Raw genomic sequence first — 23,680 nt, 5'->3', positions numbered from 1 at the left:
TTTTCCTTCCATAGAGGACAAAGACCAGAGACAGAGACAGTAGAAATGAGATACCGAGCATGCGACGCGCAGCTATTTAAGGCATTGCACAGGTGGGGATCTGTAGAAGAAGGTTAAACTTGACTGTGGACAAAGTACGTGAGACTGACCTACGGGGTGAACCGGGTGGGCGGGGTCTGGAGCTGGGTCTGGGGCTGCGTGCGGATATGGAGATGGGATGAATTGATGGATTTGTGATTTGTAGTCGTTTGTGCCTGGCTGCTGGTTACGTCGTATATTGCAATGGTTTGGTGGTGTCTGTGGTAGGGGGTGTTTAGTAAACATCACGATTATTATGGCTATCAGTGAAAAACCACAAGAGAAAATCATTATTGTAACCAAACTACTCTATTATAATATATATATAATTATTAAACTATGAACTCTAAAAATACCAAACAAAATACATGTATATATGTTTTCTTTCGTGAATGTCATGACCCACGTAGCCCGCCCTATCCAATATATTGTTCCCCCCAAAACCAATCATTACCCATCCCGCAATAACCAAAATTCCAATCATTGTAACAAGCCAAACAAAAAAACACCCCCAAATAAGCAAAACCAAAAAGCGCCATCCGGAATTTTCCGCCCAATAAGCAAACCCAAACAAGCCCAACAGTAATAATGAGATATAGATCATCCCTCAATCTCCTTCTCCCTACCCTCCCAATACCTCCCCGTCTTTGCTCTCGCCCTCAGTGACCGCGGCACAATGGTGCCTACAAGGCTACTCTCGTGCCCGATCGGCTCGTACTCGACGCGGTATTTACACCCGTCGGGGTACTGAAGGAGATAATTGCAGATCTCCTCCGCGAGGAAGAAGCCGCGCCGCAGATAAGCCCGGGGGATGAAGTTGATGAGCCAGTGCTGTGGGGGGTTTTGGAAGTGGTGGTTCCACGAGACGAGGGATGTGCGGAGATACTTATTGTTGGGGAAGAGGTGCTTTAGCGAGTCGAGAGGTGTGAGCTCTTCTAGTCCTGATGGTGATTTTGTTCTGTAATCATATAAATGCTTTGTTAGTCAAAAATGCTTATTACAATAATCAGGTGAAGACCGGTAGAGACATACACTAGATAGACGCAGTTCCCAGTCTTGTTGTTCTTGACCCTCAATGTCTGCTCCGTGGGCCTTTCCACCACTACTGTCGTCCTCGAACTAGCCATGACGCCCTCCACCCTCTCAACCCATCCTTTCGCAGTCTTCTTGATCTCGTCTACACATCTCCCGCCCGTACTCATCCCCAGACACCCTGTCGCACCGCTGATACTCCTTCCGCCGCTGGGTCCCGGAGCAACCACGGGGCCTTCGCATACCGAGTGGTCCCCGAACCCCCCTGTGCTGACTGTCTGTATCAATGGCGGTGCCGCAGGCGTGGCCGCATACTGAAATGGTCGAGGGAGCTCTCTGATTTTCTGGTAGCTGTCACGCGAGCGCTCGCGGAGGGAGCGAAGGAGATTGTCGGGTGCTATGAGGGAGCGGCGGTTCGAGGAGGTGGTCGTGACGGCTCCAGAGGGACTGACGTCGAATTTGATGCCGGAGTGCGGCTCGAGTTCGGGGGTTGTGTTGTGGTAATAATCCATTTTACTTTTTGTGGGGGTGTTTATTTCGATACGATCTGGCGACTCTGGCCAGTTTGCTGGTTAAATGCTGGAGTTGAGAATTTCACTCTGCTTTGCTCTCTCTATAAGAAGGTAGATTATGATAAAGTGCAATCTACGATCAACACGCTGATCTAAAGTGCGGGGAGGAAGAGGGGGGGGGGGAGAGGGTTAATTAAGTGTAGATGGGCAGTAATAAGCTCATAATGCTCATAATAAGGGTGCCGAGGAGCGTATGAGGAGTAGCAAAAGGTGTGTTCACAAAAAATTGGGCTGACCGAACGTAGGCACAACTGGCAACTGAGGCAAAATAGATGCCTACATGTGTAGGGTCCGAGAATCCGAAGGTTAGGCTTAGTGAGTTTTTTCTGTTGATGCAGCTCCTCTCGCGATGGGACATCCCGGGGCGCTTGCGGGGATTGGGGACGATACATCATAACGATATGAGGAAATGATCAGCGTTCCCTATGTCTCAGAATGCAAGTCTTAGAGCACGCATCACCGCCGGTTACGCATGGCAATCAGGGGTTCAAGAGTTCTTCGCGTACCGAAAATGGAAACAGAGAGAGTCGATCCGGCTCCCGTCAATTTGTTCACGACCATGCCTATCTGGTTCCATTGGATCCAGCAGTAATAAGAGTTGGTTGTATGATATTAGACTTGTAAATGCGGGCCAATGATACGGACGTGAACAAGTTCAGATAAATATATACACCTGCGGTATTGTATCCCAGATTTTGTGACACCATTTCAGCCGAACAACAAAATCGGCGCCGCGGGAATTGAGTACGTTTAGGTATCCGGATTAGGTATACTAGATCGATGAATGTGCATCACAACATCGACCAAGGCCTGCACAGTAGTTAGAAGCGGCTATTTCCTAATAATCATTCATGAGTCCGGGTTCTCATAGATCTAAAGATAGGATTTGGAATAAATGATTCCTTACTCCTAGGCCTGGTCATCAAACGTGATCTAGAAGTAAGCCAAAGATCTCTTATTCGTTAATGTGGCCCAGGGATCCTGGATAACCAATTGGGAGACCACATCCGAACACATTTATTAATCGTTGTTGAAGTTAGTATATAAAACTCGATGTATTTGTGCGTCGTTGGTAGGAAAAACTGTGGTTTGATTGATTGGCCAGACATCGCCGCGTATTAATTCTTGGCAAGGACACACAACCAAGTTAGTACTAGCCCCAGTACCCAGATTGCCTCCCATCATATCAACAAGCCTCTAATGCGTTCAATGACATATACAACGACAGGGACGACATGTAACACACAGCTACGCCTGCGAATCATGAAGTTGGTTCGAGGAGGCGTTTATTTTCAACTTTTCCATCAAGTTTAGGGCACCAATCCTCTGCTGATGAAGCGACCAAAGAAGCTGGACCTAGGCGTATTAGAATCCCTGAGATTCTGAAAACCTCAGCAGGAGGGAGAAATGAATATTTCGAAGGAATAATGGAGGAGAGTACGCGCATTCGTTTGGTTTAGGCATTGAACGGGATAAACTATCATGGCTAGAGGCCTATATGCCCGCCTGTCTTCCCATACTACCTACGGTAAGCACTCACTCACCCTTCGGCGCTGCAAAAAAAAACAAGTAAACATACCGATAGCCACCCCGGGGTGGCAATGATCCACAATCTCGCGATAGAATCTGAAAACAGCTCATGCCGCTTATCGCACGGCCAGTGCGCGCTAGAGTAATTTCCGTGGACGGTTTGTCTCTGATGCTGCACAGATATCCATTCCGGACGCAGGAGCCTCAGATTTACCGAATAGAATCATGGCTCGAGGGGTCTATGCACCCCCGCCCGACGATCAAACTTGAAAGAAGATTCCGCCTCCATGTCATGGGGAATTTGGATAGGCAAGTACTTAAAGATTCCACGCATGTGGGTGGCCGTGCTATCATAATGCCTATGCTACAGTTCTCGGCAACGGGTAGATCAGGTAGCTGTTCATTAATTGAACTAGTGCCAGTTGAACGAATCTCCGTATGTATGTAACTCCCCGTTCATAGAAAGCAATTTAAGAGTAGGCGTGACATCGCTACAAAGGTTTGTAGTGGTCACCTGCCCTGCCACCTCCTGCATCGCGAAGTGGTTAGCTGCACTGCGCAAGTAAAATAGAGGACGTGGGGTCGAACCTAATCTGTCTATCAAAAGCACAGGTCCTACCTTACGATAACGCACGGAATAGAAGTATGCTTGACTGAGGCAAGGACATAGGTGATATCTGGTAAACACTTAAATAATTGAACTTAACTCAATTTATATAGATGGACCCCTTTTGAGTTTGAATTTCAATAATATATCTTGCGTAGTATGGTAATCTATGAATCGATCTATTGTCTATCCTAAGCACAGATGCTTGGAGCACCCTGCGATAAGGTGCGGGATAGAATATCACAACAAAAGCCTCTGTGATTGAGGCGAAGGGTCATGGTTGAGGCGAAGATCTAGAGTGGTTAGCATAGCTGACAAGCTTCGATCTATGGACACTTTGGCCTACCTGTTCGAGTTTGGATCTCTTAAAAACCATAGCTCCCAATCGAAGACCTCCTTCTAATAGCTACAGCCAGTGCACTGGCGACGAGACAGTGTACCGCGGCTCTTCCTGTCTCATATGCAACGGGTCGTGGGTATATTATATTGACTGGTTTTGGTCACGAGCTTTCACTCAATTGTTTCTAAAGTCGAATACGATGTTTACTACATCGGTAAAGATCCAGACAAGATCTGATGTAGAATAGCAACTGAGATAGTAGTGTTGAGAAGATGAAATAGGGTCGATACCGTATTAAACAAAATTCATTAGGCTATGAACGAGCTCAGGATCATACACGGCGCCAGGCTACTTCAATTGATTATAATCATGAATCTTGTTTAAATTATAGAAGAAGGGCGGCTTTTTATTATCTGCTTGTCGTTATTTCCTCTCTCGGTCTTCGGCTCTAGACAAAAGTTGAGAGCCGAGAATTGGTATCAAACGATACATTTGTTCTGGATTGAAACGGAAAAGTACATGTAGGTATGCATTTAGTAAGCTTTGTTACTGCTCCAAGAGCTTTGCCAAAGCATGATTTTAAGTGGGATCGATATTAACAACCCTAGTCTCCTAGTGCGATTCTGCAGCACAAGAATGAGGAACGAGTTCACAACAAAAGTCTGGGCATGAGACTATCTTAACCCCCTTAGACCATTAGTGCGTGCGCAGGTGTGGTACACGAGTCGTGGACCTCAAGGTCTCGCGAGGTAGTCCGAAGTTCAAGCGCGCCCCCTCGTCTCGAAGTGCCTTGATCTTCTTTTGGTCGTATAATCTTGGTCGACCCAATTCTGTTAAACATGTTTAGTACATTAGCAATCAGATACAAATAAGTTCAGGATCGAATTGAGACAGCCCAAGGTCTTAATACATTACTGTCACTGTCGAGGGATAATACAATCGGTAGGCATAACCTACCTTTGAAGGCGTTCAACATGCGCCTTGGCCTTCTACCCACCGCCTTACTTGAAGCCCATGAGTCTACTAGCCCGAAGTAGCGGTATATAAAGGAACACAAAATGTATGGGAAATGCATGTGCATATATCTGGTTGAAGTGTCACTAGATACACTTCTTTGTGATGTCTGTAGTTAAATATTAGTAACACTACACAAAAAAACTGGCTGGGAGGAAAGCGGACCGATAGATGTACTTGTGAAATAACTGATGATCGATCTAGGTAGTAGATATGTGGGTATCTGCCCGACACTGTCGCTGGGTCGGTATGCAGTACCCTCCGGGCCCTCGATTTATGTAATAGGTTGAAAAGGATGTAATTGGCTCCCCAAAGCCCCAGCCCACTACAAAGCACATGTAGCTATAGAGAACCGGGAGCAATGAGTGTAAGGGACATGTGATAGTCCTGGAATTACGGAAGACGCTAGTATATTGGAAAAAGAAGGAAAAAAGAGAAAAATACCGTGTAGATTCAATAGCTGAGATGGCCACAATACATGTATTAACAATGCGATGAATCTTCTTCTCTTATACATTACATCGTTTCCTAATCATTCATACATATTTCTTGCATGCTGCGGCATGTCAGCAGTATAGCCTACATAATCCCCCCGTGATTAGAGATAGATCCCATGATGATTGATCAATTGAGGAGAATCGGCAATTATCTCCAAATCCTCCAAATCCCCAAAACTTCCCATCCTCCCTTCTTCCCAGAGCTCCCAACCTTTTCAACCTGCCATCTTATGCCTTCCTCTCCGTATCTCCCAGATCTCAACCGCTCAGCAACAGCTTCCGGTTTATTCTGTGCACATAGCAGAATATACGCTACTCCGCGATCCTTGCTCAGTACCTTTTCCAAAGAGTCCAAAAGTCGGTCCGTTGTGAGCATCCCATCAGGTCCCCCGGCGTAAGTCAGCTCTAGCAAGTCCAGCTTACGCCCTCCCTCTGCATCCTCCTCGCCCGGAAGAATTGGCAGCTCAGATGTTGGCACATATGGGGGGTTAAAAACAAGCATGTCCACGGTCCCATCTCTTAAGGGCGACACAAGGTTCGCAGTCAGAGAATCGAGGTAGTGTCCCCGCGGCTTGTTCCTAGAGATAGTCTCATTCGTGGCTTTATTTGCAGGGGTCGAGACGTCAATTCCTAAAGTAAGGACCGAGTCATGTCCAAAGATTGTCGATGAATTTGTCGTGAGAAAACTAAGCACTACACCTGAGCCCGTGCCAACTTCGAGAACAATAGGTACTGCATTTTGGGTGGGAAAGCGCTCTTTGAGAAATGAGATTTCAGAGTCACTGCTTAGTGTGTCTAACAACAAGTAAGAATCTTCACTGGGCTCGTAAATTTGATCATAATCGACGTGAGAAGTATCGGGTGTTGGGAGAAGTGGCATGGCGGTTGTTCTTTTAAGGTTTCAACGGCCTAAGTGGGAACGTTATAAAAGCTGTGGAGGGTAACCCTTGGGGTTAGGGTTGCTCATATCAAGGAGCTTGAGCACCAGCTGTATGTACGTACTTAAAACCATCGAATGTATACATGTATATTAGGAACATGCAGTACGGAGGTACATGTACTCAATTAAACTAATTCATCGAGTAGCACATCCTCTCAACAGAAACCCGACTGGAAAGTAAAGAGGTCATGTGATATCTGCGATTCTCTATATAGCTATGCTTGTATTATCTCTGGTTTTAATATGAGCTCAATTAATCGCAAGGATTTTAAACGTTGGTTATTGTGGCTAATTTGGTTTCGGTAATTATAGCAGAGTATCCGGCTAATTTTGTCAACTCGCAATACTATTCATTCTCTCCCTGTCTCCAGTGGAACGAGTGGAGCTTTCTAGCGTGTAAGAAACTCGAGGACAGAATAAACAGGAACTGCGTTTATCAGAGCATAGCTTATACGATATCTGGTTCGGCCACGATTTTGATTTGGACTGATCGCCTAAGGAATCGATAAGAACAAGTAACCATCAAATTAGTTTTGTCCATATAGAGAAACCTATCATAATTCCACCCCTCGAGATACCATCCCTACCAAGCTTCCAGCGTTCGGAAGGAACAAAATTTGCGGTTTGCTAACTATCTCTAGCTCTCTCAATTCCATCCCTCCGATAATTCCAGCATCATTTGGCCACCGCGGGGTAGAATTATGATATAGGTTTTGCTGTACATGTACAATATGTAGTAAATTTATAAAGTGATTATCCGAGCTAGTAAATCGACTTTTCAGATCGGCCTGATGGAATATTAAATGTAACCATATATATAGTATATATTAAGAAGTTTCAAATTAGGAGTCAAGACTAGAGCCGCTAAATACTAAATGATCGAATGCCGAAATGAAATATACATATCTACTTACATGCTTAATCTTAGAAGTAATATCCAAGTTTTCAACCCACTCATAATATAAACTTTAATAACCAAATGAATCCTGACTAAGTACCTTGGACATAGGTGAGCCGTACGTCAGGAGCTTTATTAGGGTGCCAAGAAGTATTAATGCCAGAGCAATACCTAAGTAGTAGTGAACTTCTCTTCCTTCTTGTTTCCCCTCTCCTTCTACGGCCGATCATCATCATCGTCACATCAAGGCATTAATTACACATCCTCCCTTTACCCTTTACAACTCAATCAAATCTAATCTATATAAACATCAACAACTGTATTTATTAAAAATGACTCGTCCACCCACAAATAAAGCTGAAAACACGCAGCCAATTGGTCGTGCTGTTCAGTATGATGATCCACTCATCCATCATGGAGGTAATACAATTTATTTCTAATCTAGTTTTTTTTCTCTTCCTCTTCCTCTTTTCTTTTCTTTTCTTTTCTTTTTCTGACATAACTAGACATCATAAACCCTGAGAATCCAATGGAGCTCAGTGTACAGAACTTAACTGCGTTAAATACACTGGATGACAATCTTAATCACTCACCCCCCTCCCTAGGAAGTAAAGAAAATAAACCCGATCAAGATACAGTGCTTTCAGCTATGGAGGAATCACCAACTGCTGAAAGAATTTCTGAAAGACCAGTTGTGGTATCAATGTCCAGCATCCAAGTTGATGACAGTCCCGACAAGATCAAATGGAAGAACCGAATCCCATTAACTATCGACGTCCCCAAACTTGTCAGTCGAATGTTACAAGCTCCAGAGGGATCCTGGTTTAGTTTGTGTGATTTCTGCGTGGGCACAGATAACGTCCATAACCCTGGAGCTACCATTACACTCAAATCTAAGACAATCTCCGCATGCTACAATCTATTTAAAGATTGCAAAGATGTTCTTGATATTCCAGGCGACTGGAGAATTTTTGTCAACCAAGAAAAGAGTTATTATAAAAGATGTGAATCTTGCAATAAAGATATTGATCGATCGATGGCTGTTAAAGTCTTCATTCACCACTACAGAGAAGGTGAATTCGAGAATGGTAGTATGTGAACCCTCTCAGAAACTTCCAGTCCAGTAATATCTTTCTATCCTTTCTTTCATTAGGAGCCAGTACTGACAGTAGCTAAATGGATATATAAAGCAGATCTGTTAGTTGATAACGTCTCGCTGCAGAACATCGAGCCAGTTCTCAGATGCAATACTGAGAACAGCGAGACTTATATTACATTTACGGTCATCGTCACTATATCCGTGAAGACCAAGACAGTATCCGCAAATTTTTTTGTCACTTCAAGCATCAAGTCGTATAAGCCTGTCGACACCGGGATCGAAGGGTCATCCAAGAATAAGAGGGTGTTTAAAAAACGCGATTTCAAGAGCATAGACAAAGCAGCCGAGCTTACCGACGCGTCAAGATTAAACAAAAGCCGATACTAAAGTCATGCGTTTGCTCCTTTATTGTAAGATTCTCCCAAGAAATTTTAATCTCCAAATTTTAACCCAACTCTTTCGGTAGGGCAATAACCGACCGTTTGGACACGACATTAGACATAATTGGGAGGTATATGATTACCGTTTGTTTTCAACCAGATCTATAGCATGGAAATCGGAGGAAGGGTGGCGGAAAAAACTTAAAGTTAGCATGATTGAATCTTAGGACAGCCGGTATATCGGTAGGAAGTATACAATGAAATTGCGGGTAGGAGGAAACCAGGAACAATTATAAAACACATTAATCACTGTTAAACGTTCATACGCGGTAGTACTAGTAATCACTACCTACAAAGCTCTAATCATAGTGTATTAATCGCAAGCACGTACGTATGTATGATCGCTATCAAATTTTAACCCTGTGATAGGCTTTGTATGTGCATGCACTTTTAAATTTTAATTCCTGAGAATTCAAAGGATTTTAAGCTCTAAAGACCATGACAAAGGTATTTAGAGGCCTAAATGAACCCTATGCAGTCTCATTGAACAACACACTTGTAGAATTAGGGATATATGTAGCTGCATGCATACATGTATGTACAGTACGATGCCAGTCGTGAGCGTCAGGCGCGGCGTCGCAACGCCGCGCGCGCAACCAGATTTCCACAACCTTTTCACGGAGGGTTGGTATACAAGATATTAAATGTCAAATTATTGTTATTTATCTACTATTTAACAACTATACAAAAATTGTGCTCTCCAAAGGATCAATTGTGGTTGCTGTGCTGGTACCCATGATGGTTCGGGGGCGTTGCGACGCCGCGCCTGACGCTCACGACTGGCATCGTACTGTACATATACAGAGAAACCTATCATAATTCTACCCTCTCGAAATTAATCCCTACCAAACTTCCAGCGGTTGGAGGGAACAATACCTGTAGATTTCTAACAAATACCACTCTCTAAATTCCATCCCTACGATAATTCCAGAAAAATTCGGCCACCACGGGGGTGGAATTATGATTAGTGTTGGGCACGAGCCTGTTCGAGACGAGCTTGAGTTAGAGCTCGAGTTGGCTCGGATTGTGCAAACGAAGGCTTGGGATGTTCGAGCTCGTGAGTATGGCTCAAGCTTAGGCCCGAGCTCCAATTAAAGAGCTAAAAATGGTCATCTCGATATAAGTTTCACTTTTAAGGATGAACTCAAGGGGTTTATCTTCGTTATATTTTCCAATTTTGCCATTACTGATAGTCCAAAAAGCTCGAGTCTTTCTAATACTAGTTCGAGCTGGCTTGCGCTCGTAAGAAGGAGAGCTTGAGGTGTTCGAGCCAGCTCGGCTCGTGCCTAACACTAATTATGATAAGCCTTGCTGTATCGACTATCTGTCGTTTGTCCACATATATTAGCTAAAGCCTAGGAGAGGAATAAAATACTATCCAACCTATTTACGTTAATCGTTAAAACCTCTGGCATGAGTATGTAACTGTAGTTGTATTATCCCTTCGGTCGTAATAACGTTCCTACAACAACAGTGGAAATTCGAAATATCTCAACAGTCACGGACGCTATGCTTATTGCAGATGGCTCAAAAGAAAGGAGCCTTCCTCCGAACGTCCCTGTGCAGTCGAATCTTTGTTGGAAGAGCTTGGCGCACCATAGGTGAAAAAAAACCGGAAGAAAATATTGGTCCAAAAGGACCACAATATCGGCTGTTACGACCCAGGGGATACTAGTTCCCATTTCTGAATAAAGTGCCCACAATTGGGGTTGGGTACTGCTGCGCGGCACACTGGCCCCTCCTTGCTCGCACGATTTCTATGAGTTTATATAACAGTTAATCCTATCTGTGAGTGTTTGTCCATCCATGTACGTCAGCTCCCCCCCCCCCCCCCCAGACATTAACTCCAATCTCAAACCCGGGAAGACCAAAACATGTATATAAGAACTAAGCATATAATCTGTATCCATTCAGCGGTCATGCCGAATTACCTGCCAGGATCTGGTTAAGAATTGCTTCTTGAAGATGCTTATGATATAAAAAGCTAAGTGATTGAACATAACTTCACGAATTCCAAGAATTACACCATGATAAACTATTTAACTTTATACGTGTAGTTCTTCATATAAGCGCTTCCACGTCTGGTTAACGTGACAACTGTAATCCCAAGGGGATAGATGTGAAGTTTGACCCTTTGCATCTTTGCCATCAAAATAGCATCCCCAGACGCTTTCAAAGTATCAATACATTCCCCGTCATCAGCATCAAGCCATCTAAAATCTTTACCGAGCTGGGCAGAATAGGTTTTTTTAAGTCATAGAAGGTTCCCAAAGTTCGAGTGATATATTGTGACTCCATCTCCCACTAAGAAACCGGTGTATTCTACATGTATATATGTCCTGAATCCACAAAAATGGAGATATACATAAAACCTAAGACAAGTCTTTCATATCTTACAGTATCAGAAATTTAGTAAGAATCGTATTTATTGTAATGACGGTTGCAGGGATGTTGATTCCCAACGGTTTGAGTATATCGAGACATATTTTACGCGTATTGCGTATGTATGCTCGATAAAACAAACTTTTTAGAGATTTTTAACTATCAATAGCTGGATTGAAAGATTCGGTTATTAGTTCCAGCCATCATCAACGGTAGCATCGCCACCTGCGCCCTCACCCCAACCCGCACCGCTGCCTTTGCCAGGTTTCCCCCATTCATCATTTCCGGCGGTATCCTCTGCGACTTCTGCACCCGCGGCTAATTCCTCTTCGTCGGTATCTGGTTCCTCATCAAAGTTGACCTCGCCATCAGCAGGGCGGTACTCGTCGAGAAAGGATGGAACTATCTGTTCCGATTCCAGGAGAACCTTAACGAGATCTGGTGCGATTTCAGGATTACGATCATTGAAGAAGGAGGTAGCGATTCCTGCATTTCCGATGCGAGCAGTACGACCTAAAATAGATCATATATTAACATAAGAAAATTTATGAATGAAGTGGTCCTACCGATGCGATGGATATATTCGTCAATATTTTGCACAAGATCATAGTTGATAACATGCATCACACCCTTAATATCGAGTCCACGAGCAGCTACTCCAGTGGCAATCATGATAGGACATTTTCCGGAACGGAAAGAAAGCCTGGTTGCGGTTAGAAACGAGCAATATTAATTCTGATAGAAATACCTACAGAGCATCCTCACGTTCACGCTGGGTACGGTCACCATGGATTGATGTTGTTGGAAGGTTAACTAGTATAATAAGAAAGGTTATTAGATAAAAAAAAGCAAAGAAGAGAAGAGAAGAGCAAACAGGGACATACGGTTGTACAAATAGTCATCCAAAGAATCGGCAGTACGTTTATGATTAACAAAGATTAAGGTACGGGCAGGTGGAGCAGTACACAAGAGGTCATAAACGGCTTCTTTTTTCTTATTTTCATCAACCCAAAGCACCTAAATGAACAGAGACTAATGAATTAGTACTTTTCAAAGTCTAAAAGAGAGTTTAAGAAATCAAAACTTGCCCTTTGGGTGATGTTTCCGTGAGTGCTCCCAACACGTCCAACCTTTATCTGGACATATGCATCTGCCAGGAAATCCTTTGCAAGCTTACGGATTGGCTTTTGAAATGTGGCACTGAACATAAGTACTTGCTGGTCATCATCTTCATTTGCATCTGTGCCTTGAAGGATCTTGCGAATCTGCGGTTCAAAACCCATGTCCAACATCTCATCTGCCTCGTCAATCACCACAAACCTGTCAAGTATTTATATCAGCATGACGCATATACTCGAAAGAATACTGTGGGGGAACTATACTTAAGGCGCTTTAGTGTTAAAATCTTGCCGCGCTCCAAAAAATCGGTCAGACGGCCAGGAGTAGCCACAAGGATATCACAACCCCTTTCGAGTTCCATTTTCTGAGTAATTGCGTCTGCTCCTCCATATATGACGCAGGGTCTCAACATGCTTCGATAACAGAAGCGACGACACTCGTCAAAAATCTGAGTTGCTAGTTCACGTGTTGGGGCGACAATAAGAACGAGAGGTTCAGCGACGTAGCCACGCTGCCCATCATATGGACGAGCAGCGGCAATGCGCTTTGCCTTGCCCATCAATTTTGACAAGATAGGAATCAGAAATGCAGCAGTTTTTCCAGAACCTAACCGAGAGTTTTAGTGAAGATATTCCTCAAAGAAAAGCTACATCAAGGTAATTTAAACATACCAGTTTGTGCACAAGAAAGAATATCATGTCCCTCAAGAATAGCTGGAATACAGTATCTCTGGATAGGAGTGGGTACTTTATACCTAGAAAATGTAGGTTAGAATTTTAAAGAACGGTAAGGGAAAAGGAAAAGGAAAAGTCTACCCTGCCAGTCTGATGTTTTCCAACATCACTGGATGAAGTTTAGCCCCATCGAACTAGTTAAGCCCCAAGTCAGCTCTTGTTCAGGAAAGAAATCAACTTTAGAAGCCCAGAGAGACTGGATTCTGAAGTGATCCGTCAAATAATGATGAAATGTGGTCAAATGTCGAGACTTACAGATGAGATAGGAATAAGCTGCTCGTTACCCTCAGTAGAGACATTCAGTTGAAAAAGCCTATTGATACAACATTTCTTTAGTAAACGCATTAAATTTCTCGCTGATAGCTTAGATGGGCCAGCTTGGTACGAATACGTATATTTACGAACCTTTCAAACTGGATGCCGCTACTGGTAGTTTGTGGAGTGTCTTCGACTTCCCCAAAAAGCATCAACTCCAGCGCCTCATCCCTTGGAGCAACATCACCATATTCCTCTTTCCATTCATAACGACGGCCGGAAGCGGCCCATTGACCAGTTGGTTCTCCTCTAGGGGCCTCTGGGTCACGATCAGGAGTTGCGTAAGTCTCATAATCGTAAGGTTTACGCTCAACCCAACCATCAACCACTGGGCCTTCAACCCCATCACCAGGTGGCAAGACGGGGTCAGAAAGAGAGATTGAGTCGACTTTAAGCTCAATGCCAGAGATACTACCAGAAGATCCAGCAGCAGCCTGGGTAATGCCCGAGCCGCTGCGTGAACCAACTATGGGGAGTTTACTACTTTCCCGAGTATCTTTGTTACTGGAAGTAGCGGTGCTCGCCCAAGCGTCATCATTATTAGAGATATCATTCATAGTGCCCCAGCCGTCAGACATGATGATGATGATGATGTATTGTTGCTTATTTTAAAAGATGAATGATGGATGGAAGTGGTATAGGGTAGAGATGAGATGAGGTGAAGTGAGATGGCGGGGGTGAACTTTTAAAGGAAAAGATGGGATGTGGAAGAAGCGGAAGGATTAAGGTACTTGTGGTGGGAGGCAGCAGCGGAAAGAATGTGGTAGACAGAGCACAGGCGGAAAAGTTGCAGTGTGGTGCCTAACACTAAGAACTGATATGTTTCATAGGGTGACGCACTCTCAGGTCACTAGCAGTACGGAATAGAGAGTTCTGTCGAAGACTCTCTCTATTTTTTTGCGGCATACAAGCCACTTTGTCGAGTGATATCTGGTGACTACAGTGGCATATACTTGAACCCTATTCAAAGTGGCTTGAGTATACATATAGACGATACAATTATAAGCTCTGCATCAAAATCTCTTTTTACATACCTGTTCTACGATTTTAAACAGGTGTAGTTCTACACACGTACATGTATACACAAAAATGTTGGTTGTGTTTACTCTAGATTTTGTCTTGGCGCCACTAAGGGTCAATTGAAAAATAAATCTGCGAACACCTAAACAAACATTCAAATAAAAGCCTTTCATGTGAGAATTTTCCTGTATCATTAAATTCGAATCTTTCTCCTCAATTCACAGGTATTAATTTCTTAAAGAAAACTACACCCAAGGTAAGCATCGCCCAGCCTTCCTCTCTGTATGTGGTGATCCGCTAGACATTTGCATAGCTCCTATCAGATAATGTCAGCCAATACGCCCCTGAAACCGCGTTCGATGAATGCCAATTCTACCCCAAGATCTTCCCGTCAAAAAACACACTCCAAAATTCCTTCGTCACCCGCGCTTTCAAAAATGAGCAAAACCCCAGCAACTCCCTTGAAATCACCCTTGAGGACACCGTACTCGGCCGGCATGTCAAAACTTTCACAAAGCTCGGCAGCATCATCACCGTTCTTCTCATCACCACCAGGAAGAGGAGGGTCCCCAAGCAAGTTGAGCGATTTCGAGCTGATTGGCATTGATGATGAAGAGTTCGATGAAATTCCTACTGGAACTGGCGATGGCAATACCAACAAGGCCGAGGCCGGTGATGTCCAACTGGGCACTGATGTCGGTGATGATACAGTGTGTTCCAACTTCTCCGACGTGACAGTCACCCAGTATGGAGCAGGCAAAGCAGCTGCGCAAGAGTCCCCAATTCCAACAGAGACTTCAGCAGAAAAAGAGTCCCCAATTCCCAAAGGGACTCAAACAACGCGAAAGCGTGCACCGACCCTCTCCAAGATTTCGCAAGATGCCTCCTCTCCCACCGCCGTACGAGAATCTACATCCTACAAAAAACCGCGCCTCGAATCACGCCTCGAATCACGCCCCACAACACCCAGCCGCACACCCGTGGGAACCCCGCGCAAACATAACACTCGCTCATCCTCCAAAGGCAGCAGTGACCCTCTCTTCACTCCCCAAAACTCACACTCTAAACTCCCAACTGGAACCCCCAACCTCCTAGATTTCACTACTCAATTGCCCAGCACCTCCGCAAAACCATCCAACCAGACCCCCTCGCGTTCCGCATCACCTAACAAGACCGTGTCGTTAAAGAAGCAACCACTTCCGCCAAGCACGCCAGCAGAAAACCGCTTCTTCAGTCTCCTCGACTTTGATTCAGGCCCTCTTGCAACTCCCCGCAGCATACCGTCAGTAACACCCCGCGAAGTCGAGACACTACAAGCCACCTTCAATGCCCAAATTGCACAACTAAAGGCTGAGATATCCGGGCGTGAGACCGAGGTCACAGGCCTCCGCTCCTCAATTGCAGAAAGCGAGTCTACCCGCGCTGAGCTGACAAATAATTTGAAAGAAGTCGAGGCCCGCATTGAGAAAGAACGCGAAAATTGGCGTAGCGTCAAGAAGGAGCTCGGCGAACTTTTTGAGGCCGAAAAAACGGAGAAGGAGACATTGAAATTGGACGCTGAGAAGCGCGAGATTGAAGTAACGAAATTACGGGAGCAGTTAGAAAAGATGGCAAGGGAACTCGCAGATGCCAAACTGCGCATTAGTGATGCTGAGGAAGAAGCTGCAGCTGCAAAGGATGAAGCATCAAAAGCTAGGAAGGAGGCCGACGAAGCTATAGCTGCATCTTCTGCGGAAGGGAAAGTGCTCAGCGCTCCCGTTGTTACTACTGGCAACGTACAGGCTGAGGTCGAAAAGGTCGCTCGAGAGCTTCATACGCTCTACAAAGCTAAACATGAAACTAAAGTCGCGGCACTAAAGAAGTCTTACGAGTCCCGCTGGGAGAAGAAGGTTACTCAGCTCACAACTGATCTTGAGGCCGAGAAACGCAAAAATGAAGAATTTGCAGCTGGGATCGTAGAAAAAGGCGCCGATGATATGACTAATGAATTTAAATTCTCTGACGCTGCCGAGAAGGAACTTAGGGATGAGCTTGTGAAGTTGAAAAGGGAGCTTAATATAGCGATGAACGACCTGGATATGGAGCGAAGAGAGAAGGGCGAATTGGTCGGCGCTGTAGAAGAACTACTCGCCATTCAGACGGGAATCAACATTAATGAGGATCAGGCAGCTGCCGAAACAGAAGTAGTGAAGAAGAAGGTCGCAAGGGTGAGTGGTGCAGGATTACCATCAGCAGCTCTACCTCCTCCTCCGCCAGCAGCAGCAGTAGCTCGGCCCAACGGTGCGGCTACAGGATTCGGGCTTAAAAGCGGGATTGCAAGAATGGGCGGTGGGGGAGGGATCAAAAGGAGTGCCGATGAACAGAGCTAGGAATAACTACGTTTTTTTTGTGAGAAAATGGGTATGGAGTTTTATTTTGATTTAGAGGCCAGGAGGGTGAAGGATGGGTTTCTTTTTCCTTTCGTTATTTCATGAGTGCTGAATTGTTTTGGTGTATTAGTCAATTCATTATTGACTGAAAATACATGTAGTTCTAACGATACCACGGGTACTAAGTATACTCATTAATGCGTCTCCTATGTAGCCGCTTACTCGGCAGCTACATTACCTGCTACCTGATCTCCCTCTATCTCCATTTTCCCATATCCCAAAACGCGCGAACCCTACAGATCGTCTCCAGTGTCAAGTCCATACACTGGGGATCACTGGTTCAGCGCAACATAAACACCCGAGCTACCTTTTTCTCTGCTTTCTTACCCCCATTTACATAGCGGGCAGGAAGGCGGGGGAAGAAGGGGGGCACCGATTTTCAGACTCGAACTCATAAGTTGTGGGGTTCGGACTAAATGTTGGTGCACATCTAAGTTTGTAGAGATAACAACAGTGACGGTCCATAAAGCTATAATACCTTCTGAGAAGGGTTTCAGGGATATATCTTGCCCTAAATAGAAATGAAGTCTAGAATTTACCTATTTGGATCTCCGTCATCAGATATCACGACGGCCCCGTGTACGTGACTTTGACGTCAAGCCGCTTACTCTGCTCGGAGTCTGCTAACCGGTGATCCCAACCTTGCAAATAATTGATAGCTGCCTCACCCTGACCGCGCGATTAGTAGAGTAGAGTAGTGTTTGTTATATACTGTAGGTACTATTATCGGGCCAACGTCGGAGGTTGAGAAGTTTCAGCGGAGCCGAAATGTTTCACCACCACCCCACAAAAGGAAGTTGCTCGATAGTTATAATTATCGAACATGGCGCCTGGAGGTTTGACATGATTTGCGCTGGTGTGACGTGCGTTTCCCTGTCGTTTGCAGGTTGATACTAAAGTACATGTACAGCCGCATTCGAAAAGTACTGGCACCCTACTATATTGAGTCGTTCATGAATTGTAGCCCACCAAAATCCATGGCACTCGCGCATACTCAACTTATTGATAGGTATGACCGCAATAGAGTCATGGCAGCTCTCTCTGGCAATTGTCTCGAATATGAGGGTTGAAAAGCAGAAAGAACTGCCTCGTGAGCTTGGCTCGGAGGTGCCAATACTTTTCAAATGCGGCTGTACATCTACTAGAGCACTCTATTCTACTCGTATTTTCGTGACGTTTGTAAAAGGAACCGCTATTGCATACCATACTAAATTGTGGACTTGGCGCGTAATTGTATGGTATGCAATAGTGGTTCCTTTTACAAACGTCACGAAAGTACGAGTACATGTACTCTCCCGGTGCAGATTGACTTGACTCGAGTAGAGTACCCTAGTAGAGGTGCCTACTAGAATATACACATAAGGTACTCTAAATACCCGACGACGGACCTCATCTAGATTATCCGTCCGTCTACTATATCCGCATTAAGTAGAATAATTTGTACCTGTGGAAAGGAGGCTTTTTCAAAAGATACTCTGGCCGGAGTAGTATGTAGATATTAGAGTGAGTGCCTACTTCCCGTATCAAATATCAAATCCCCCTCACTCCTTACCGATAATATATATATGTATCTCTACCCTTCCTTCCTTCGTTCCTTCCTTGCTTCCATCTCATCGTTCATCTAGAAGAACACAGCAGAGATACATCGCATACGTATTTCTCTGACGTTTGTGGACGCGACTGATATTGCATGCCATACAAAAATACGCCAAGCTCATGGTTTTGGGTGTATGCAATAATGGCCCAGTTCAAAACGTCAGCGAAATACAGCTTGCGGTAAGATTATTGTAGAAATATGGGAGGAGTTCTATTGGCTTGCCTAGCTATAGAAACCCTGTTTTTAGACCCCTGTTTCTACAATAATTTTACCTCTCGCTGTACTAGTAGACATTCACTTATCATCTTAAGGGAAGGGAGAACCAGTGGACGGAAAAAGCAAAAATAAAAGGCTTGTCCCATCTGTGCGCTCTCATTCGGCGAACCAGACTACCGGGACCTTCTGATCTGCTGGCCTGGACAACGCATAATTCTGTCTTGTCTGCTTCCCACCAGCCTTTCTGAGGGGAAAGCGCAAATACCTAGGCAAATATCGGAGACTGGAGAGGTTCGGGTTTCCTTATTCACGCCTGTCCATCCAGGCGTCGTTATTTGTTTCTAAAGACATTTTTCCCTCTCTCGCTGGCCATTCGTTTGTCGTCTGCTTCCAATTGGTTTTCGAGGGTTCCACAACGGGCGAACCAGCCGAGCTTTCACACGCGGCCCATCCTCGATAAGTGACCAGTGAGCGTCCAGGAATAGATTCCAATACTCAATTGGACTGGTCTATTATCCGCAAGAGTGTCAGGCTAGGAAAAGTCAGCGGTATCCATCTAAGGATCCATCTGACAACTTTCTTTTCGTGGGGAAGGAAAGAAGGCGAGCATATCAGGCTTGTGATCCAGTGATTTCTCCAGAACAACACTGGCTACAACATCATCCTGCTCACTGCCAGCATCATCAGTCAGGTTTTCCTCCCAGCAACCTACGTGTTGCTGGAGAAAGTTAGAGGATAGAGGTGGGTTCTCTCTCTATAGTTATGGCTCTTTGCCATCCTGTCCATCCCCCCTCTACCCCAACCCAGCCCCCCGAATTAACATCACCCTATCGTTCGCACACATATTGACACACTACTGCTCCCAACCTCTTTATCCTCCCCCCGTACCCTCGCTCTTTCTTCGAAAAAAAAAAAAAAAATAGTGAATTAACTCTGTACGCTGTGGATACTGATGTTGTTGCTGGACAGGAAGTTTAGAGACAAGCTCAGCACTAATACACAACGCGCCAAACTGTCCCCATTTCCTGCCATTCCCTTTACTAGTTTCTCTTTCCTCCCCTCCCCTCCCTCCCCCTCCCAGCCCCCTTTGAAGTAATTCACCCATTCACGTCGCCAACTTGTTCTCCTCCTCCTCCTCTCCGTCCTCGTCGTCACCGACACCGACGAGAGGCGAGTTTATCAGAGGCTCTGAATACGCTGCCCGTCGAAGATCTACTACAGACTCGCCCACTCTTCCCGAAGTTGAATCTGCACGTCGAGTTTCCCGACACACACTTTCGGCCATCCACTTTGCCCTAGAAGAAGCAATTCGCACCCCATATCCGTTTACCCCAGATAGTGAAGAAGAGAACGCGTCCATGTCAGCGATGATGGCGGCAGGTACATCTGGACCAATACCAGTGACCCAGTTCGCATCCGTTCCCAGTGCGCCTCAGCAACGCGGTCACTCACGCCAACCCAGTTCAACCGCGAGGTCACCTGGCCAACCGTCGCAACAACATCAACAACAGCAGCAGCAATACCAACAACCACAGCAACAGCCCGCTCAGTCCCAGGGCGGCGAATCATCAACACGACGAGAAGGCGGCGGCAGGGCGCGGAGTAATAGCCAAGCCCCACCGCAAAATGGGGCAGGAGGTAGCAGTAGTGCCCAGCAGGAAGCTTATGCAAGAGTCGCTTCGCAGCAACCAAAGGTGCCCGCAGGATCGGCGAACCAGCGAGTGCACGCACCAAGGCCCCCACCGATAGCAACTTCGGCTACTAGTGGCGCACCCGGTCCAGGAGCATCGGCATCATCTAGAACACGCCAGGCCGAGCCCTCAAGACAACCGGAACAAGCACGTGCGCAGGCCCAACCCGGGGCGCAAGCTCAACCCCAATCCCAACGTCATGCCCAGTCTCAGCAGCAAGGCCAACAGGCAGGTTCGTCGAGTCGTCCTGCGACCAGTGCTGCGCCAAACCTGGCAACTGCTCCTGGAGCCCCTTCAAGTTCCACGAGTCGTCAGCCAGGCCAAACCGTAACAAGTAGTTTCCCCCATGCTTTTGAGCGATGGGAGAGATTATCTTCTCGATGGGAGGGATTGACCGGCTACTGGATCTCACGCCTTGAACACAATCGCGAGGAGTTGAAGAACCTGCCACTTGAGCAAGAAATGGCGCGTCAGATTAGCGATTTGTCAACCGCAGGTGCCAACCTTTTCCAAGCTGTTGTAGAACTTCAGCGTCTTCGCGCTTCATCGGAACGTAAGTTCCAGCGTTGGTTCTTTGATACAAAGTCTGATCAAGAACGGGCAAAGGAAATGAGCAGTGAGCTTGAGCGCTCTCTGCGAGTCGAGCGACAAAAGCGGGCTGATGCAGTTACTAACATTCAAAAACTGGAGAAGGAAAAGGCAACAGCTGAGAAGCTTGTTGAAGAAATGCGTCGGGAACTGCAAATCTCAAGAGAGGAATGTAGACGTGCCTGGGAAGAACTTGGTAGGCGGGAACAAGAAGAACGGGAAAGAACCAATAGTTTGAGAGAAGGCCACCCTACTCTCGTTGGTGGCGTTCAGGTGCTTCCGATGCCCATGCCGGGAGTGCCAATGCCTACTCGTAGCGGAAGCGGTGCGAGACCCAGAACCTCTTCGAGTTCCCATGCAGGTGGATCTGCACAACCAGATGCTCAGCCATATCAAGAGCATTACGATTACTATGGTAGTAGCCCTGTACAGAGTGACCTTGGCCGAAGTGATCTTGGCCGGAGTGATCTTGGCCGGAGTGATCTTGGCCGGAGTGATGTTGGTAGGAGTGATGTTAGTGCTGGGCTACACCATGAGCCTGCTTCGCCCGCACATGCCCAACACACATCAACAGCGGCAGCTACTGCTCCCTCGTCTGGTGTTGCCGGTACTCCCTCCCCAGCCTATCCCCCTCCCCAGACCCTCAAGGTCAAAATTCGAAGAGACAACAAGCTAAGTTTTACCAACAAGACCAACTCAACATTCATCCTGACCCAACACGTACCTTTTCGCCTGAGTCCGGCTCATACGTGACCAACGGTTCCGGTGTTCGATCACGCCACTCTGGCTCGGTAACCATCTCCGATACCTCTGACGTTGGCTTTAACGACACCAGCGGGGCGTGGGAGTTAGACGCGCAAGGCCAAGTCCTCCTTGATGAAACAGGCAATCCTGTACGGCAGTATGAGCGTCGTGAGCCCTCGCGCGCCGAACTAGATGATGAAGATGAGGAAGAACTATCGTGGAACAGAATGCCAAACTATGATGGCGCGGCGTATTCTGACAATGGTGGTGGTGGAGTTCCGGTAGGATATGGCCCAGGATGGGAGACGATTCCACGGGCACCACATCACCACCCGACGAGATTGAGTGATGTACCAGAGGAAGAAGAGGAAAGAAGGACACTGATGGGAAGTGAAGGGGGAAGAATGAGTCGGTGAGTTTTGTGAGGATGGCATGGATATGCAAGGGCGAGGAGAGAGCAAAAGGAAGAGGAATGTACGAGAAAGGAAAAGGGAGTATTAATGCTGTGTGAAGTCCTTAGGTGGACGGACCCCTCCTCACTCTTTAGTTACTACACGTATTGTTCATTAACATGTTATCTGTTTGCGAAATATCTAGTCCTGTCTTGGTTTGATAGTTAGTATACGGTGGGGTTTGTTTTTGCTGTTGTGTTATGGGAGTTTTCCTTCTTCTTTTCGTTTGACATATCTTTGTTTTTCCCTGTACTGGCTGCTTTTATCTTGTCTACCCGGTACTTTTTCCTTTTGCGAAGGACATTTAAAAAAAAGACAGATTTCCTGCTTGTTTCACTGTCTCATTAATACATCTTTGCTTGCTGGGTGTTTTGATATTTATGCATTGTATCTGCTTTCTGTGTACTGATTTGTCTTATTTTTTTTTACTGTTCTGTTGTGATGTCCTTTATGCGGCGGGTGGTTGTTGGGATGCGGCATGGAGAAAACTGTTTTATAGACCGCTTCAGCTGGTACGATCGTGATTGAAAAAAGACGTGGTGTGGCGAATGATATTATTTTAACCAGATCTTGTGTGAGAGCTTTTTAACAGGCAGTGTGGGGGGGGCACCTAAGTCCGCTCTCAATATATATCCTTTGATTGTGACGGCTTATGATCCAACCTCGGAGCTGTGATAACATCGATAACATCACCTGTTGCTTTTCCTATTTGGGAATAGACACCGAGTGATTTGTTGTGATGCTAGAGTTTGGAGTGTTGGGGGTTTTTGGCAATTTCGTGGGATTAGCGTTCAACCACAATTATGACCCCAAAACTGACAGAAACGCAGCACTACCTTTAGGTCTATTTCTACCTGCCCCTAATTAGTCTCGTACTAAGGTGATAGACGTACGAGAATATGAATATTCGTCCATGTCTTGAGTTGTAGATCTCTCGGCCCCATCGTAAAGTTGATTTGGGTACACGTACTATGTACATGTAGTTCTTCTCCATTTCCGTAAGACAGGCGGCCATACTTGTAGTCAGCTCCCCATCCCTGGGCGAGTGGCGTTTTTTCTGCGGCTGTAGATCGTCATCTTCGGCGGATCCTTCGCCTCGAAGACATAGTCGTGGTAAACATTTAGGTGCCTTTTGGTTTATTTTTCGCCAGCGTTCTTAACGCTTGAGTCGAGTATCAATGATGGGGGGACTGAGGGGGGTGGGGGTGGTTGATCAGTTAGTGGTTGCGCACTGTCATGTACTTTCAGCGACGTTGACTAACTGCGACACAGCTCTGGACACGTGCCTACAAGTATCTACGGTCACCCAACAGCAAACTCAGCAAAATTACTCTCTGTCAAATTTC

The 23,680-nt window shown here is 45.8% G+C and overlaps 6 protein-coding genes across 6 annotated transcripts; 3 read left to right on the top strand and 3 right to left on the bottom strand.

Moving 5' to 3' along the window:
* Positions 1–678: 678 nt before the first annotated feature.
* Positions 679–1,622, bottom strand: LAJ45_03147 (uncharacterized protein; the record flags this gene model as incomplete). The annotated part of the gene is made up of 2 exons (XM_046112736.1): positions 679–1,036; positions 1,111–1,622. The coding sequence occupies 2 exons, from the start codon at positions 1,620–1,622 to the stop codon at positions 679–681; spliced, it is 870 nt and encodes a 289-aa protein (XP_045974225.1).
* Positions 1,623–5,818: 4,196 nt separating this feature from the next.
* LAJ45_03146 (uncharacterized protein) lies at positions 5,819–6,550 on the bottom strand (the record flags this gene model as incomplete). The annotated part of the gene is made up of 1 exon (XM_046112735.1): positions 5,819–6,550. One exon carries the CDS (start codon positions 6,548–6,550, stop codon positions 5,819–5,821), a length of 732 nt encoding a protein of 243 aa, XP_045974224.1.
* A 1,607-nt stretch (positions 6,551–8,157) lies between these two features.
* LAJ45_03145 (uncharacterized protein) lies at positions 8,158–8,994 on the top strand (the record flags this gene model as incomplete). Its single annotated transcript, XM_046112734.1, has 2 exons — positions 8,158–8,599; positions 8,699–8,994. 2 exons carry the CDS (start codon positions 8,158–8,160, stop codon positions 8,992–8,994), a joined length of 738 nt encoding a protein of 245 aa, XP_045974223.1.
* A 2,625-nt stretch (positions 8,995–11,619) lies between these two features.
* LAJ45_03144 (uncharacterized protein) lies at positions 11,620–14,175 on the bottom strand (the record flags this gene model as incomplete). The annotated part of the gene is made up of 8 exons (XM_046112733.1): positions 11,620–11,942; positions 11,996–12,132; positions 12,182–12,242; positions 12,314–12,446; positions 12,560–12,749; positions 12,812–13,154; positions 13,220–13,302; positions 13,688–14,175. 8 exons carry the CDS (start codon positions 14,173–14,175, stop codon positions 11,620–11,622), a joined length of 1,758 nt encoding a protein of 585 aa, XP_045974222.1.
* An 879-nt stretch (positions 14,176–15,054) lies between these two features.
* On the top strand, positions 15,055–16,986 carry LAJ45_03143 (uncharacterized protein; the record flags this gene model as incomplete). The annotated part of the gene is made up of 1 exon (XM_046112732.1): positions 15,055–16,986. The coding sequence occupies one exon, from the start codon at positions 15,055–15,057 to the stop codon at positions 16,984–16,986; it is 1,932 nt and encodes a 643-aa protein (XP_045974221.1).
* A 3,231-nt stretch (positions 16,987–20,217) lies between these two features.
* On the top strand, positions 20,218–22,298 carry LAJ45_03142 (uncharacterized protein; the record flags this gene model as incomplete). Its single annotated transcript, XM_046112731.1, has 2 exons — positions 20,218–21,745; positions 21,829–22,298. 2 exons carry the CDS (start codon positions 20,218–20,220, stop codon positions 22,296–22,298), a joined length of 1,998 nt encoding a protein of 665 aa, XP_045974220.1.
* Positions 22,299–23,680: the final 1,382 nt, after the last annotated feature.

The sequence above is a fragment of the Morchella importuna genome, assembly GCF_003444635.1.
Source record: "Morchella importuna strain M04M26 chromosome Unknown Morimp01GS006, whole genome shotgun sequence".
NCBI classification, from domain to species: domain Eukaryota; kingdom Fungi; phylum Ascomycota; class Pezizomycetes; order Pezizales; family Morchellaceae; genus Morchella; species Morchella importuna.
This window is presented reverse-complemented; position numbering and strand designations above follow the sequence as displayed.